General features: G+C 42.9%; 1 protein-coding gene across 1 annotated transcript; it reads right to left on the bottom strand.

Moving 5' to 3' along the window:
- LOC311056561 (uncharacterized protein) lies at positions 1–17,300 on the bottom strand. The gene is made up of 11 exons (XM_084073272.1): positions 16,882–17,300; positions 14,999–15,119; positions 12,387–12,494; positions 10,027–10,063; positions 8,071–9,884; positions 7,920–7,950; positions 5,953–7,730; positions 5,789–5,837; positions 3,591–5,392; positions 3,417–3,453; positions 1–2,202 (listed from the first exon to the last, which is right to left on the bottom strand). The coding sequence occupies exons 1-11, from the start codon at positions 16,995–16,997 to the stop codon at positions 671–673; spliced, it is 7,425 nt and encodes a 2,474-aa protein (XP_083929398.1). The 5' UTR covers positions 16,998–17,300; the 3' UTR covers positions 1–670.
- Positions 17,301–17,536: the final 236 nt, after the last annotated feature.

Genomic DNA, 17,536 nt, shown 5'->3' with positions numbered 1-17,536 from the left:
TTAATCCTTGGAGATTTTTATTACTTTTTTGACAAATATATATGAAGGTTTTCCTCTCGAGGAAACATTCTTTTCAAGATACGTTTACAGCAAATTCATTCCTATAAAGAGACAGAATACTCTGAAATCATCAGAAGACATGATGGAACTAACCTATTTGTGCAAAAAAAAAAGAAAATAAAAGAAAGATAGTGGTGCAATTTAATATTTGCAATGAATCAATGAGAGTGATTTATTTAAAAGTCAAACGCATGATTTTTGGTAATGCTAAAAACAAACTCATTTCAAATGCCTGATGGGACAGTGCCATTTTCAAACATGATTTCAATTTCAAACTGTACTGTGATACATGGGGGTGGATTTTTAGTTTTGCATAAAGGCACACAAGCATTGATAACCCTCAGTTGAGCATTGCTTTTTGGCAAGACATTGGTCCCATTGGGCAGTACAATTGTTCAAACTACAGAAAAAGAAAAGTCTTTGCTCGCAGGAAAACAATACATGAAATCTCAAACAATTAAGCTCAATAATGTACAGAGAAATATCGGGCGAGCTCAAAACCTGGGATCTACAGTAAATCAGGGCTGAGGATACAATGGGTCAGAAGCATGGTGCCGATGACACCCTCTGAAAAGCTTCATGTTTAACTTTGATGGAAGACCTTCATCTATCAGAGAGGATGCAGTTGGTTTAGGGATCTCTTCTCCTGCTGTAGAAATCCCTGCAAGCTTCTTTTCCCCTGCCTGAAATTGCTCTCCTTCCTTAAGAAGGGCATAATGATTAGAAATCTGAGGAGAGTCTCAATGTTACTAAAACTCCTTATCTGCGAAGTCTTCAGACTGTCAAGCACAGTAGTGGGCAGATAGCCTGCCAAGGGATCTAGCCATTTCTCCTTCCAAGACTGCATCTCAGTTTGGAGGGAGGTTTTGTCTGGCAAATCCTCCTTGTACAGGCGGAACACAATACCATCCACAACGCTGGTTTCAACTTTGGACATTGCAAAAGGCACAATCTCCAAACACTTCAAGGTATCCACTACCTGCTCTGTGAAGAGGTCAGTGACTTCTGCAATGGAGTGTTCTACAACCTTCTTGCTCACTGATTCTTTGTAAAACTCACTTAGGGGCTCTAAAAGCACTGAGTGCAACATTGGAACCTGGAGTCTAGAAGCCAGCTGCACCGCTTCCTTGAACCATGCCTTGTGGTGGGTATCAAGATCACTGGTCAATTGACTGAGGGATGCTTTCAGACTGGACAGGGTGTTTACTGCAAGCAAAATATCTAGGGGCTTGCCTAGAAGGGACTGACTTAGCTTCTTGGTTCTGCTCAGGACGTTCTTCAGCACCACCGCTGAGAAGATAAACTCAAAGTTTCTGACTGCATCAAAGAACTCTGATGCCTGCCGCCTGTCTGGGCCAGTCCCTTCCCGCTTAAGCTCATTCAGGCAGAGCATCACTGCCTCTAAAAGCTCTACCATGACTTCATGCATGTCATGGCTTTTATCCCAGTTTTTGATGAGTTTGTCCCTCAGCTCGGTACCCTTTCCCTCATCATCCTGGAACACATGAATGATCATGTCTTCCAGTTTGTTCTGGCGCTGTGGGTCCTCTGTGAGCCAGAGCAACATGTTCTCCATCAAAACCTCACCACTGGCTGCTTCTTCTGCAGGGGACGACCTGGCCAGCCATACATTAAGAGACAAGGCAGAACTAAAAGTTTGGATAGCCTGGGGGTATTTCTTAGCTATTGCTGAACATACAGCCCTCATCTGGGCTCCCATTTCACCAACACTTAACATGGCCTGTCCTCTACAATATTCCATGTTGAGGCCCCATTTCAATGACAGTGCTGTCTCAATAGCATCAGCAAGGACAAGTGGGTCTTCATTGAATGGGATGAAAGCCAATGTCTCCTCACACTGGATGTCCTCTTTGCTAAAATACCTGACGCACAGGGGGACATGTGGCACACCACCCACCTCAACAGCCTGCTCGGTTATTATAGTGAAGAACTTAGAGTCCCAGAGTTCCTTGAGGATTTCTTCACGCTGGTGTGGTTCATAGAAAGACATGGTTTTTCTTGGTTCCTGAGGGTCTTCTATTATCACAGCATCCTTGTTCGCCTTCATCCCTTCATCAGTGGACAGCTCTGCTACACCGGAAGCATGCGTGTCACTCTCCCCTGGTTCAACCTCAGCAGGTCCTATTTTTTTTTTTAATTAAAATTGAACATTTGTTAAATTTTGCATAGGGCTGGCTATCGTTCAAAAACTATTTGAACCATTTATTTGAACAATCTGTGGGTACATTTCATGTGTACAGCGACGTCCTCAGTAATACAGCAGCGAACACGGAGCTTTGCTCTGCTCTTAAATGCACGTTCAAATGTGTCATCAATTTCGTTCTGTTGCCAGTCTTGGTAGTGACGGCTTTTTGTATACTGTATATTGAATTAAGTGTGGTCAAATGAAGACATACTTTTGTTATCTATAGTACACACTGTAGTCAAGCCTCTCAATACCACCACACATACACACAAGCTCTGCCTCATTAAGTAAAAAACACTACTTATGTAATGTTTTTCCTGCATCCCTAGTGAAAAGAACTGATCTACATGGTTGCTAACAATAGCTTGCGATGCGTTGATAGCTTGTAGGTCATTATTTTTGTCACACAACATACAACGGATTACAAATTAGGCTGTAGGTATCAAAATTTGGTACTGAATGACAAGGACATTTTCAGTAGTTCATTCAAAGCATTTTGGTCGGTGACATAAAAGTATAGAATCTCGGTACCCAGCCCTAGATATCCCCGATCCATCACATGCACCAAACAAACTATGATCAAACACACCTACTACTGGCAAACTGTTTTGGTTTTATTTTTGTGTAAAGTGAGTATGTAAATGATAATGAATGGATACAGATCATTGTAATGGCCATGCATCTGAATGTGGCCAAGAATTTAGAAATTATGAGGAAACACTAACATGGACACGTGCACATATAGGTTGGTGTCACTTGTCAAAGAATCCTTCAAACAAAACACATCATGTTCAGGCCTTGAGACAATCAAAAATATGACAAAATGCAGCTTTAAATTTACACCATTATTACAGATAATATTTTCCCAACTTTCTACTTGACTGTTAATTGTCAATAGTCTACACATTACTTAAACCCTCTATACTTATATACCCTCTAAACTGGGCCTGTGTTGCCTCTGTATGATCTCTTTTCATTTGGCACCAAATCTCGTTGCCAAAAATATCCAACCTACAAGCTCACACCTTGTAGCTCTGCTATTTTTGGCGAATGCTCCTCCCAGAATAGGGATGCTACGTTTCAAGTTGTTAACACAATTTGTACATTGAGTAATGTACATTGTAGTGTTCATCATAATACTTTCACTTACCATTTCCCAGGTTCAGTCCTCGGAAGGTTTCTTTCACCTAAAACACAACAAAATAAACAATTGTCATTGACTATGAAATACTGTGTAAAAACAACTCCATTCATTAATCACATAAAATGCACAATTCTGACAAACTTTTCATTACCGTATATACAATTGCTACTGTGGATTTACCTGAGAAAGACACTGGCTGCTCTCTGGATGAAGTTCCATGCACTTCTCGATGATCTCTTCTAGTCCCTGCAGAGTCGGCTGATGAGTGAGGAGCATCACACAATCCGTTTTGCTTCCCTTGCTAACGGTGCTCTCTAAAAGATCCCTCATTGAATTCAGCGTTGTCTTCATCAAGTCACACTCTATGCTGACGCTAGGCAAGACGGCCACCAGTCTGAGCAGCAAGGTAACGGTGGGGTGGTTCTTTGACTCAGGGTGGAGTATCGTTTCAGAGATGGATGTGGGAGGCGCAACATCCTGGTACTTCTCTCTCCAGACAGTGGCCCAGTCATTGATTTCCTGCTCCACTGTTTCAGGGTCAGGAAGATCTGTCTGGTAAAGACTGAATGGCTTGTGTGTGGACTCTGGCAGGATGGTCTGGGGATTACATGATGGCAGCAAAGACAGGATAGATAGAGCTTTCAAGTGGCTGTCTGAGAAGCTGTACTTCATTTCTTCAATGAGACTTTTGAGCAGAGGAACACTTAGGTTTTCTCGGTAGTATATCTCAGGGGACTCATAGCTGTTGGCTTCCTCTGGGAAGCACACTTGTTCAGGAGCCACTTTAGTGGCAAGTTGATATGCCTGCTCAAACCAAGGGGCATGCACAGTACCTATGTTCTCCAGCATTTTGTTAAACGTCTCCATGATAGCAGGGATTTTCTCCACCTCACAGATAATGTCAGCGGGGTTGCCACAGCGGAAGACAGTGCTGCAGTTACGGAGAGGGCCACAAGCATTCTTCAAGATCACAAGGGTGACTATGAAGTCCACACTTCTCAGAGCGGTAGAGAGAACTTGTGCATGCAAAGACTTGGCGCCTGTGGCACTGGAGCTGACAGATTCCAAGCAGCTCAGGATTCCCTCCAGTGTGTCAACAAGGATATCAAAGAAATCCTCCCTCTTCTTCCACCTCGAACAGCACGTTTCTGGAATCTCCTCCAGGGCTTCTCTGGGTGTATTCAACAGCCCATCAACTGCCTGTGCCAACTGTTCCTCCAAATCTGGAGAGCGGTCAAAGAACAGTAGCAAATCCTCCACGATATCTAGCATCTTTGTTACAGAGGGACAAGGCACATTTCCAACCAGCCAACAGGCAAGGCCACAGGACTCACTAGGTGTAACAACAGACAGAGGATACTGCCTAAGGAAATTCAAAGACATTTTCTTCAGACTTTGGCAGCCGGAGCCCAAGTACATGAATGCTTGGCCACGACACAGGGACATTGGCAAGCTCCAGTCTTCAATGAGAATTTTGGCGAGACTCTTCGCTTGCCCATCAATTTCACAGGCTTCATCAAATGGTAAGAAACCAATAAGCTCCACTTTTGGAGCTGAATCACCCACATACCTGACAAATGCAGGTAGAAAGGTCTTGTCAGCAACTGTAACAGATTTATCTGTAATAAGAGAGAAGAACGGTGACTCCTGTATTTCCTGGAGTATGACATCTCTGATTGCTTTTATGAGCATTTTCATCATGTCTGCCTCAGCTATGGCAGGGGTGGATTTTCCATCATATCCAAACCACTGACAGTTACCGAGCTCCTCCTGGATGAACGTTTCTTGGTCCTCTTTAGAGATTTCAGAGAGACTGCTATTCTTCTTCCCCAGTGATGCAGCTAGTCTGAAAACGGTCTCCAAACTTGGGCGATTATCTCCTCTGTGGCTGTTCTCATCTGGTGGTTTAACGGCCTCGTCCTCTTTTCTGTCAGCACATTGCTGAATCATGAGTTCCTCTGCCTCTTCTTTGATGTGATCAACTAAAGACAATCCAGAAAAACACATCATCAAGACACCAGAATTAGTCAATGTAGCCTCAAGAAAATAAACTGAACTACACTATGCTCCGTATAACTACCAATTTCAGAGTCACAAATATGTATTTAGCCGCGGACCTCTTTTGAATATCTCAAAATATTTTGTTCCAGGGACCCCCAGAAGATTTGAGTAATACATGTTTGCTTTAGAAATATATATATTAAAGATTTGCACAAATGTTCACAATTGTTCAAAAATAGCAGATCTACAAGCTCTATGAGCTAGTAGATCTGCTATTTGTGAATAGCTGAAATCTAAAAGACACAGATGCTTTCCCGGTTTGAGTTTAAGTAAAAATCATTAGTAATAAAAGTGTTAAATCATAACAACAATCATACCTTCCATATTATTCTCAGAGTTCTTCATGAGATTCTTCGATTCCTTGTCCTGAAAATACATATCAGAGAGACAATAATAAACCATCAAATCATTCAATAGGATTAAAAGACACAAACTTAATGCAGCACAATATTTAATGCAAAGCTAAATAAATTATATTTACCAAGCAGATGCCCTCTAAGGTTTGAGGGGTGATCTTCAGGCACTGACTCACCATCCGGTCAAGGTCTCTGTTGAAGTCAGTGCTCACCTGCAGCATAGCCAGGCATGGGGTCCTATCTTTGGGGCTGGTGTTCCTCAAGTACTCTTGGAACATCTTGTGCCGCATTACTGCCCCACAATCCTCGAGGGCTGTACTGGGTAAAACGGACATGATCCTCAGTAGAGTGTTGATGTTCCCAAAGAACTGCATGAGTGGCAGACGCAGTGTGTGAAATATCGTATCTGGGATGGTTACAGATGCAACTTTGGTCTTCCATGTCACTCTCCAGCAGCTCAGCTCTGTGGTAAAGTTATCAGGATCAGGAAGGTCACCGCTGTAGAGAGGCGGCTTTGACTTCAAGCTCTCAAACATGTAACTTACAGTTACAGAGCATGGAACCAAGGAGAGGAAGTTCAGAGCTTCCTTGTGGTCATCTGAAAATTGATCCTTCACTGCATTGATCAGGTTATCCATAAGAGGCACACTCAATGCATCCTTGTAATAACCGACTGGCTTCATCATGTTATCCATTTGCAAAGAGGAGTTTTCAGGCACTTCAATCTGCACTCTTAGACTCTGTGCCATAGCACAAGCTTCATCAAACCAGTTCTGGTGAAACACCTTCATATTCGTTTTCACTCGGTTCAGTGTGGCCACAACACCACTGATTTGGCAAAGTTGGGAGGCAGCACTGAAATGGTCCTTCTGGAGGGCTGCACTCAACTCTCGGGTGAACGAGGAACTGTTCTTCAAGATTACCATGGCAATGATGAAATCAAAATCCATTATCTTGCGCAAAAGTGTGTGAGCATGTTCAGACACGAAAGCTTTCCATCGTTGTGGATTGTTCTTGATTTTCTCAAGACATTCAACCAAGGGCTCTAGCATCTGCACAAACACCTCGTAAGAATCATGCTTTTCCTGCCAATGACTGCAGAACTTCCCTTGCAATTCTTGGATTTTCTCGAAGCTCTCTCTGAGACCAAAAGCAATGACATGGTCCAACTGTTTTTCAAGAAGGGCACTGTCGCCAAAAAACATCAATACCTCCTCAAAAGTATCCAGAGCCCTTTTAATTGCTGGCACAGGGATGGATTTTGACCACCATGTGTTGAAGGAATAGCAAGAGCAGTGGGTGCATATAGCAAGGGGGTATGTCTCCTGGATTTTGCAGGCAAAAGCTTTTAGCTTATAAGAGACATCACCAGAGCCTAAGTAGGCTTGGCCTCTACAGTACTTGAAATCGAGACGCCACTCTTCCGTAACTATTTCTAACAGGCGCTGTTGCATGTCTTCACAGTCAAGATCCGAGTCAAGGAATCCCATCAGCTCTAATCTCATGACATCAAAACTGTCAACAAACCTAAGAAATAGGGGAAGATAATCTTTTTCCCCAAACTTCACAACACGATCAATGAACAAGGAGAAGAATGAATTCCCCACTTCCATGAGAATTCCTTCCCTGACTGCGCCCTCGCAAACGGTGAGAACCTCTTTCATCTCAGACTTGGACACATATTCAACCTCATCTTGTTCGGCAGAAACCTCACCAACTTTCCTGCTGTAGTGGCTACTTGCAGCACTCACTACAGTCTGCAATGCAGATTTGAGAGATTCTCTATCAGTCTCTGCACACTTCATCTCCACAAGTTTTTCACTCTCCATTTCCAGGGTCATGAGTTGCACTTCTTCTTCATTGTCCCTTTCAGTGTTGGTTCCATCATTTTCTAAGGTGAGTGCTGAAATGAAGATGTGAGAATGTTTATCAGCCAAGATTACAATTTTATGAAAGATATTATGAAAGAAATGACCATACTATACTTGTGTACTGCAAGTCATTTTATTGAAATAAATTGGTTGGAATATTTGTGGAGAAAAATAAATTGCTATGCATAATATCTATCTATGCATAATAAAGAAAATCTCACCTTTGGGATGTTTCTCTTCTTTGCCATCACCCTAAAACAAACAAAAAATTATTTCAAATTAAAAGAAATTCTTAAAAGGATATCTCATGTTCATGATACCAAAACCCTGCACACTAAGACAAGCAATGGACTAACACTCCATTCTACTTACCATTTGCAGCAACTGCAATATATCAGGATGCTTTTGCACGTAGGATTCCACCATTTGCTCAACATTGAAGTGCACGTCTTGGTTTACGTAGACATATGCCATGCTACACTGCCTCTGGTCCTCCGGTGTGGCTGTTAGGTAGGAATGACATCGCTCCAGCACCATGTTGTACTGCCCATACACGTCTGCCTCTGCATTCACACATGGAACTGTGCCCAACACTCTCAGCAGACTCTGCACATTTGGGTAAAACCCTATGTCTGGAATTTTCAGGGTAGCAAACACAGTGGTCGGCAAAATCCTGCGCTTGCTAGCATGCCTCCACTTCACTTCCCAACAGCCAAGCTCTTCATAAAATGTGTCAGGCCTGGCGAGGTTGTTCAAATTAGCATCTGCCACTTTATCCCGTCGAATACTGAAATTGTGGTCGGCCATGTAAGAAGGCACCAGTGAGAGCCATCGAAGAATTCTCCCCATTTCAGTACTGAACACTCGCTTTACCTCTGCTACAAGATACTGCAGGATGGGCCTGCTCAGCGTTTCTTTGTACAAGTCCTCCATTGGGGTTTCATCCTTGGTTTCTTCGTCTGTCTCCAATAAGATCTCTGGCTTAGTGACCTCAACTCCCAGCTTCCTTGCTCGGCCAACTGCATCCGAGAACCACTTCCTGTGGAGTATTGAAATCTCCTGCTGATATTTGTTTACCAGCTTTAAGGCATTGGAAATTGTGTACTGCAAGGTGCTGCTGATGCTGATGACTCCCTTGAGACTGGAATTTAGAATGCTCACACAACAGAGGGTGTTCTTCAGAACAACGAGGGTGATGATGAAATTGAAATTCTTCAGAATGGGCTTCAGCCGTGCCATCTGTTCAGCAGTGTCTTCGTCCACCTTTGAGATCATCTCATTGATGCAGTTCAGGAATGGTTCAAGAATCTCCAACATGGTCTGAAAAGCATCTGTGCCGTACTCCCACCTACCACGGCTAGCCTCCTTGATTCTGTCTGCTTCACCTTTAATATGCCCATATGTCATCTGGATCTTTCCATCCAATCTCTTGCAGAGCTCTGGCGTTCTCCTGAGCAGCGTGGCCACCTCCTCAACAGTATCTGCAACTTTCTGAATTGAAGCCACAGGCATGCAGCGAATAATCCAAATGTTGAAGGAATATGGGTCGCTGGGTGCTAGCACTACTTGGGGAAACTCCTGAAGAATCTTGCAGGTCAGGTCTCGCATCTTCTGACACATGCTGCCTGTAACCAGATAGGTGAGTCCTCGACAGTGCTCCATTCGCAGGCCCCATTTATTTCTCAGCTCTGAGATGAGCATATAAAACAGACCCTCAGAATCTACATCACAAGGCAAGAAACCAACAAGATGTTTTTGAGGGAAACCAGCTACTGTGACAGACCTAACGAAGACTGGGATTTGCTGCTTCCCCTCTATGATGGTAACATCTTGGAGCAGAATGGAGAAGAATCGTGCAAGACGTAGGCTGTTCTGTATCTCTTCCCGCATGAGGTCCTCACTGAACTGAAGGATTTCCTTCTGGTCAATCTTCTCAACACAGATGGGATTGAGAGTCTGCTGACCTCGTGCACTTCCCATTTGCTCATCCGCACTGCTATTTTCGCCATTAATGCTGAATCCAGTGAGTGCAAGGATTTCTTTGAAATAGACTTTTAGGATCTCTTTTGCGTTGGTGGTGGCTACATCCTCAGGCACCTGGCCATCTTGTTGTGATTCATAATTCACACTGTGCTCTCCAGACACTTCATTTGCTTCCTCGGTCCCAGCAGGGGTTGCTGTACTTTCTGATTAGAAAAATGAAATTATATTATATACATACATATTAACAGGAGTCAGGACTATACCATGCAAAGAAATGTTCATTACAGGCAAGGCATTGTCACTTATTAATGCTCATGTTTTGGTCTGAAGATAAAACAAATGTACCTTTAGTTTTCTTCACAGCAGAAGGTTCCTCTTCCGTCTGAGTAAACAAAAGAATAATCGGACATTCAAAAGGTATTCAGGTATACACAGAGCTCACTACTTTTGGTAAATTAGTCCAAACAATGCCAAGAGTAAACAAAAAAAAAGTTGCATGAGGAACTATGTAATTTCTAATGTAAATAAGATAAACTTTAGAAAGACATAATATTACATGTATAATCTGGGTACATCATTTTGTTCAATTAGGGGACCTGTTTGAAGAACTGTGATGTATTTGATCAGCTACAGAACAAAAAGAGCAAAACAGAGCGCAAAAAGGCCAAATATAGAGGAAAAACAACAAATCTAATGCTTCATTGAGTCCTTTAGGAGTCATGGTGTGATGGATCCAGCCTGCAATAGAACACCATTATATTCAGCACTTCTAGAAGGAAACTTCACTAGTCGTATGGACCAGAATCTTAGATCAGAGACAGCATGGCCATGTTCTATGAACTGATTCATTAGAGCAGTGGTTCTCAAATCTTTTCATGTCAAGGACCCCTAAATTGACCCCATATTAGCCCGCGGATCCCCGTTTCAAAAGATACGCCAGGGGCCCCATAAGAGAAGATTTTTACGGCCATAGCCGTGATTATCAAATCATTTTAGTTTCAAGGCCCCCCAGTTTGATTTGCATTAGTCACAGACCCCGACTTGCTACCATCAGGGTCCCCACACATTTTTAGCAATGAATTTCCAAAACTTTTCCAAAACTTTTCCAGAATATTTAGCCCAATTTCCAGGCCTATATAACAATCATTCGGCGCAATAATGTGTCTCTTACTCCTATGTAGAATGGCCAAAGATAGGCAGTGTAGCAAAAATAAAGTTTGAGACATACATTAGGCTGCCGTCACACAGCCCGTTCGGCGAAAAACTACTTATGTTACATATTTCGTGTAATATTATTCATGTTTATGAAAACGTTTTGTTTTAACAAAATCAATAGCCAAAAACAATGCATAGCCAAATATTTTTCCAGGACCCTTGATCAATTCCAGGACCTTTGATGATGTTTGATCAATTTCAAACCTTTTCCAGTACTGGATTTTTTTTTTTCTAATTTCAAAATATTTCCAGGAATTTCATGACCGTGGGGACCCTGTACCATTTCTGGGACCCCCAACCTAACACTGTAGTATCATCCTACTATAATTCTAGTAACCTCACGGCGGAGTCTTCGTTGGTCGTTGGTTGGGTGGACTCTTGATCAAACTGCGCATGCGTCGTTGCCAGGTTTCGCGAGAGAAACAAGCAGCAAGGTCTATGAAAACGAGGCCAAACCAAACGAACCCTATAACACCAACATTGGCCCTAAAGCGCTTACAATCGGCGGACATGGCAACACCGATGCCGACGCTACACCATAGACCCCGCCCACTCTCTACTTTGGAAAGTAAACACTCCAGATTTTTTCCCCCACACACGATGCACATTAGCTCCATAAAGAACGGTTCTATGTCGTTCTCTTCCAGGATCGGGCGAACGTCCGCCAAGGCTCCGCTGTTTACCCTTTTGTATACATCGTGTCCCAAAACTAATGGTAGATTCTAAACCGCACGGATGTTTAAGGTTTGGTCGGCTGCATAATATTTTAGGTCGCCAGCGAAACTACCCGTTTAAATCGCTTATTTAGTCAGCCTGTGGCCATGTTTCCCATTGGAGCCAAACCGGGAGCAGTACTGGCAGCGGACGTAGGTTTTTTTTCGCATACACGGCTCGAGGGAGGGAGAGAGAGAGAGCGTGGGAGGGAGGGGGAGAGAGACAGAGAGAGAGAGAGAGAGAGGAGAGGGGAAAGAGAGAGAGAGAGGGGGGGAGGGAGGGGGAGATAGAGAGAGAGAGGACAGAACAGGCTCCGTAAGGGTGCCGCGACGGGACCCGCGGGGGGAGGAGGGGGGACGGCACGACGGGGCGCGGGGAGGGGGGCGCGCGACACGACATGCAATAACCCCCAGTTTGCAACTACTTTCGCCTGCGCCCTTCACCGGGTATGGTCTAGTTAATATAATTCTGAGAGCATACAAATGGACCCTAACGGGTTCCATTTCAACGCTCTCTGAGTTACAGACATATAAGGGTGAGGTCCATTTGGTTCCATTTGGGACCTCACTTTGAGAACCACTGAATTAGAGGAGCAGTTATCTTTTATCAGTTGATGCTGTTTCTGTGTTGAATGATATGAAATTCTCAAGGCACCGTTATAGGATAAAACCCCAACAAAAGTCAAACCTAGAGAGGAAACCCATTTATTTTGGGTTAAAAGTAAAAAAAAATACGTAAAAAAAAAACAATATTGTATTATGAAATGAAACACTTACAGGATGTTTTGCTCGTTTCCTGTTGCAAGTTGATGGATTGTTTGAAGGTGGTGTGAAGTCAAATATTGTTGGAATGGCATCTTCCTTCAAGACACAACTAGAAGCACTCTGAAACACAAATTGTAAGAGTTTATACATTATGATGCAGTGTAGTTAGGGTTGCCAACAGTCCCGTATTAGCCGGGACGCCCCGTATTTGAGCCAAAAGGGGCGTGTCCCGTACGGGACTTTGTTTGTCCCGGACTCCGGTGTAAAGGGAAAAATAAAAAATATATTTCTGTTTGCGCACACTGCAGTGTCTGGCTGCGCGTTTGTGTGCTTTATGAGATGGGCGCTAGGACCGCTCAGTTGACAGGGCAGGCACAGTGCTCGCACGAGTGCTTGTGTGTGTGTGTGTGAGATTTTCTCCGGTGGGAACGGCATCATTGTTTGTGTGGCATGTCAGCCTGTTCCCAACCCTAACCCTAACCCTAAAACCGAAATAAAGTAACAAAAAAAAGTAACTTTATCCGCGGGAAACCCGGGGGTCCCCTGTGCGCGCGCGCGCACGCGCACGCACAGGGGACCCATGCACGCGCGCTGCGCGCGCGTGCATGTGTCCCGTTTCTCCAGTTCTGGATGTTGGCAACCCTAAGTGTAGTGTTTATTTGGTTTTAGCTTTTGCCTACCAAACACACCTCTACCACATATTGGGCCAAATGTGAGCAAAACATTTGCAAGCAAAGTGTATATTGGTGCATTTCTTTTTTTTGGTAATACATGAACTGATGCTGAGGCTAGGTAGCCTATGCATAAATGTATTTACGTGAAAACGTATTGAGCTGTTCGTTTGATAAGCTGTAACCACTAGGAAGTAAAACTGATCTACCCCTGGCCTCCCACCATCAGGCTACTGTAGTTGATGTCATCAGAGTAGAAACCATCAAGGTAAAAGAGATCACACGGGGGGGGGGGGGGGGGGCAGACTTATCAGGTTACCAAGGTAGCTAGCTAGATGAGCTCTTACTCATTTAAACTTGCACTACAAAACAACAGTGGCACTTGTGGAAGAGGGGAAGATGTTTCTTCACTTTAGTGTTTTATTTGCAGCTAATGATGTCACTGCTTTGTCTGAAGCAAGATACAAGAGCCTGTCAGCGTAGCTTATCTACTACAGATATTAGACCGGCAGTCGTAACAAGTTTTTATATCAGTTGGTGAATGCACGGTGCTACAATATCTTTTTCAACAACACATGAACACGTACATGCTTACATCATTTGAGAAATTATAAAGATAACGACTACAATGTAGGGTGCTTAAGGCATGGGCATAAGGTTATCTGTATTTAGACTATGTTGGTGTTTATCTTTTGTATTTAATGTTATTTAAAACAATTAACACTGCATGCCTGCAGCAAGCAGCAGCGCTGTGAGCACACGGCCATATCATTTTGCTTCAACTAATGATCAATATAATAAATAGCTAGAATGATTTAAAAAATGGAAGCCTGTCATTTCTGTTTGAGTAGCCTACTGTATGATACTCAATGCACGAGCATTGTGCATCATCATAATCATCATGTTCAATTGATGAAATGGACAATCTTTCCTCCCTATAAATCCATTGTCCCATGAAATAGTTGGAGAATGAGCACTCGTTTGCAATGGTAAAAAAAAGGCTCAAGTGAAATCTATAGAATACCACAGGTTGCTTCAGTGATTTTACAGACCTTTTTCACCTTTAAGAAAAGTAGCAGTAAGGGCTAATGATATTGATTTAAATTCAATTTAAAGTTACATTTACAGCATATACGCTTAGTTTTGTTACAGAGAAAATCTGACAGCTGGTGTTTGAACGAGACGAGGCACACACGTGCGTGCACCGTCCCATGCTTTGTGTCCGCATTTCGAGCGCAAATGCAGCAGTAGCAATATTTATACCATGGCTAAGCGCTGTAGTCAGACAAAATACATTTACCGCGGGCACTACCTTTGTATTGCATTTTAGAAAAAGGTCCAAGCTACCCCTCCTAGCAGCCAACCAGAGAGCTCTACCTCCTCTCCGCCAGGTCGACGGTAAAAAGCTTTCGATGCTTTCCAACAACTTTTGACCCGACGCGACAGTGTGCCCATACAACAGCAGATTTTCGGACGCTTTCCAACCCTTACTGCCGCCGACGTTGGTTCGGTGGGGAGCTACCTTTAAATAGTGTCTCCATGCAGATTCAGAGTTCAGACAAATTAAACTCCATAAATAAAGATTGGGGGGTTTATAGCGAAACATGCAGCCCTATGCTGTAGTAGGAGTGGGATTTCATACGATTACGGCAAAGGGGGCTGCGCTGTCCCCTCTCCCGCCGACGTTGCACCAACACAATATACAACAAATTATAACCATGAACAGAATTGTCAAGTTAACATATTTACTTCAAATAAAGGCTCTCATTTTTTTTTACATTTTGGCTTTGCAACATTCTGTTTTTTAGGCAAAAAAAATAATAAATAGACTTAGTATTTTGCGAGTCAAGGTGTCGGAGGCATAAGTAGATGAGTCGTTCACATCACTACTAATAACGCTACTCGACTGCTGTAACATTTGCTCTTCCCTGAGGTCAATCGGCTATAGCTTACCTGATGGGAGATCAATGAGGGCTCAAAGTGTTTTGCACAAAGTCTGTAGAGCTCATGCAACTGCTCGGGAGGTTTTGATGCCAAGTCCTGGCGATGACAGTTGCTCAGCCATTGTTTACATCTGTGAAATGAAAGGTTAAGAAAGGATAGACATTATTTCATGACAAGCAGCCGTTGTTAGTTGTTACACACAAATGAACAATTATGTCATTGCATTAGATTAGATTACTTTTCTCACACATTAAAACATGTTTTATTTTCCCTGCAATGTTTGTATCAGGAATATTTTGTAGGCTGTGTTTAATGGGTAAAACGAAGTTTCACGGTACTGATTAATTTGACATAACTCCAGTACAGGATGCACTCAATACAGGGTCAGGAAGGACTTTTACTGGTTAGTACATTTAGTGTGGATGCATTTGCCAATTAATTCCACCCACTTAAAATTGCATGTTGGTGGTATTAACAGCACAAGAAAAGTGCTTCAATAACTATTCAGTCAAAAGAATTCAATAAAGTAAAAAGTGGATGATTACAAATGTATTATTATTATTATGATGATTATTATTATGCAGTCATAGAGTCATCAGCCTGTAATCTTTTTTTAAATAAAATGTCTGGCAAATGTATGTGCAATTCACTCCATTCAGAAAAGCTAAATGTTTCAAAAAACATTTACTATGTAGGTCTGAGTGTGAGCAATATGTTTTCCTGTCAACGGCACTATAATTTCCAATGCTTATAAGCAATGTTTAACAGTTACATAGTCGAATCTACAATGCATTATTTATTCAATACATATTTATTTATAAGTGAATAGCCCTGCAAATGATCGATTCCGTCACAAAAGTAGCACAAGGCATGAGGTGACCGCTCAATAGGGGGCGCCATACTGCACTTCGCGGACAGGAACTTTTATTGTAACCTTCATTCAAAACTATGATAAGACTAATTTTACCTGGAAAAAGAGACCGACAGTTTTCCATTTCTACAATCCACCAATAGGCTGCGCAGATTAAAGTGAACGTAACATGGCCTAGATGACGATAGCAAGATTGTGGCTGGCTGGAATGAGAACTCAATTCCCTTTGCCTACTGCCTAGTAGGACCCCAGGTTATCAGTCAATGGACAAAAACAACATCCATGATCCAACCACAGTGGGTGTCACTTATCGATGGCGATTTTAATTACATAACTAAAAGTTTTCTGATGTGATTTATTTAAAGCGTCTATGGTCGTACACAAAGATACCATTCGACCAATAAGTATTCATGATCGAGCAAACACAGTGGAAAAAGAACAGAGTGAATTTCACAGGGACTTTTCTTTCAGTATTAGTCTGCGCCATTTTCAAGAGTTGTCACTATAGTAGCTAACGTGCTGCTAGCATCGGCTGCTAGGCTCCTGCTAATGGTGGATGTTCAGTTCTGCACACCCTGTACAGCGGTGTTGCCATGTCCGCTTATTATAAGCGACTTTGGGCTTGTTTTTCTTGTTAAGTTGCTTGTAAATATTGGTTGTTTTTTGGGGCTTGTAGTTGCTTATTTGGGCTACTTTCATAAATGTTGTTTAAATAAGTGGTTCTCAAACTTTTTCATGTCAGGTACTTGGTCACAGATCTGAAAATATTTTGTGCCAGGGGCCCCCATACAAGGTTTGTATATTTCAAATGTTTCAAAAACATTTCCCGAGATTTTCCGGAAAATCGCAGATCTACAAGCTCACAACGCGTCGCATCGCTAAAGTGTTGATGTGGCCTAATATAGTCGCTTCTTTGGGGCTTGTTTTCATAGACCCGGTTGCTTGTTTTCCTCCAAAAACCTGGCAACACTGACCCTGTACAGACTCATTATAAACTACACCATCCACCGCAAACTCTTACCTTTCTGGGTCCACGGGGAACTTGAAGAGAGGAGCAGCATTGTTGTCCGACGACGAGTCCTCTCTGTGGAATCCACAGTTCGTCGCAGCACAGCAGTCAGTCATTTTGGACTGCATGTACCTAGTTGCTAGCACGCTAGTAGGCTAACTGTACCTAGCTAGCTGGCTAGCTAGCACGCTAGCAGGCTAACTGGCGGCTGCAAGCTTGCTAGCCCACTGCAAACCTGTGTCTCTATCTACTGTGTATGTACTACCACAGCATGATGCCTCATGCAACAGAGAGAAATAACACTGGAGTCGACACGTGGACTTTTCTAAACTCGTCGAAATTCGACGCTATGCGCTGAGAAACCAACTCATTTCCTTTCTTTCAAAAGTTGATGCTGCGTGATATGCCAGAAAAAGCGTGCAACGACATAAACCAGGAACTGCGATGTGCGGAGAATTACTTGGCCAGTAGAGGGCAGAGTGAGGCAAACGTTACGTTGACCATGTTGTGCAGACCCTGCTTCCTTCCTGCTGCTCAGCCTGTCGCAGGCATTCAGCCAAAGATAGTCTATTACACACATTTTCTGGAAATTGTCTAATTCTACACCATAGTTCTGGTCTCTCTCCCTCTCTCTCTATTCAATGGGCTTTATTGGGCTTTATTGAAA

Source organism: Gymnoscopelus microlampas (genome assembly GCF_963454915.1).
Source record: "Gymnoscopelus microlampas genome assembly, chromosome: 12".
Taxonomy (NCBI): Eukaryota; Metazoa; Chordata; class Actinopteri; order Myctophiformes; family Myctophidae; genus Gymnoscopelus; species Gymnoscopelus microlampas.
This window is presented reverse-complemented; position numbering and strand designations above follow the sequence as displayed.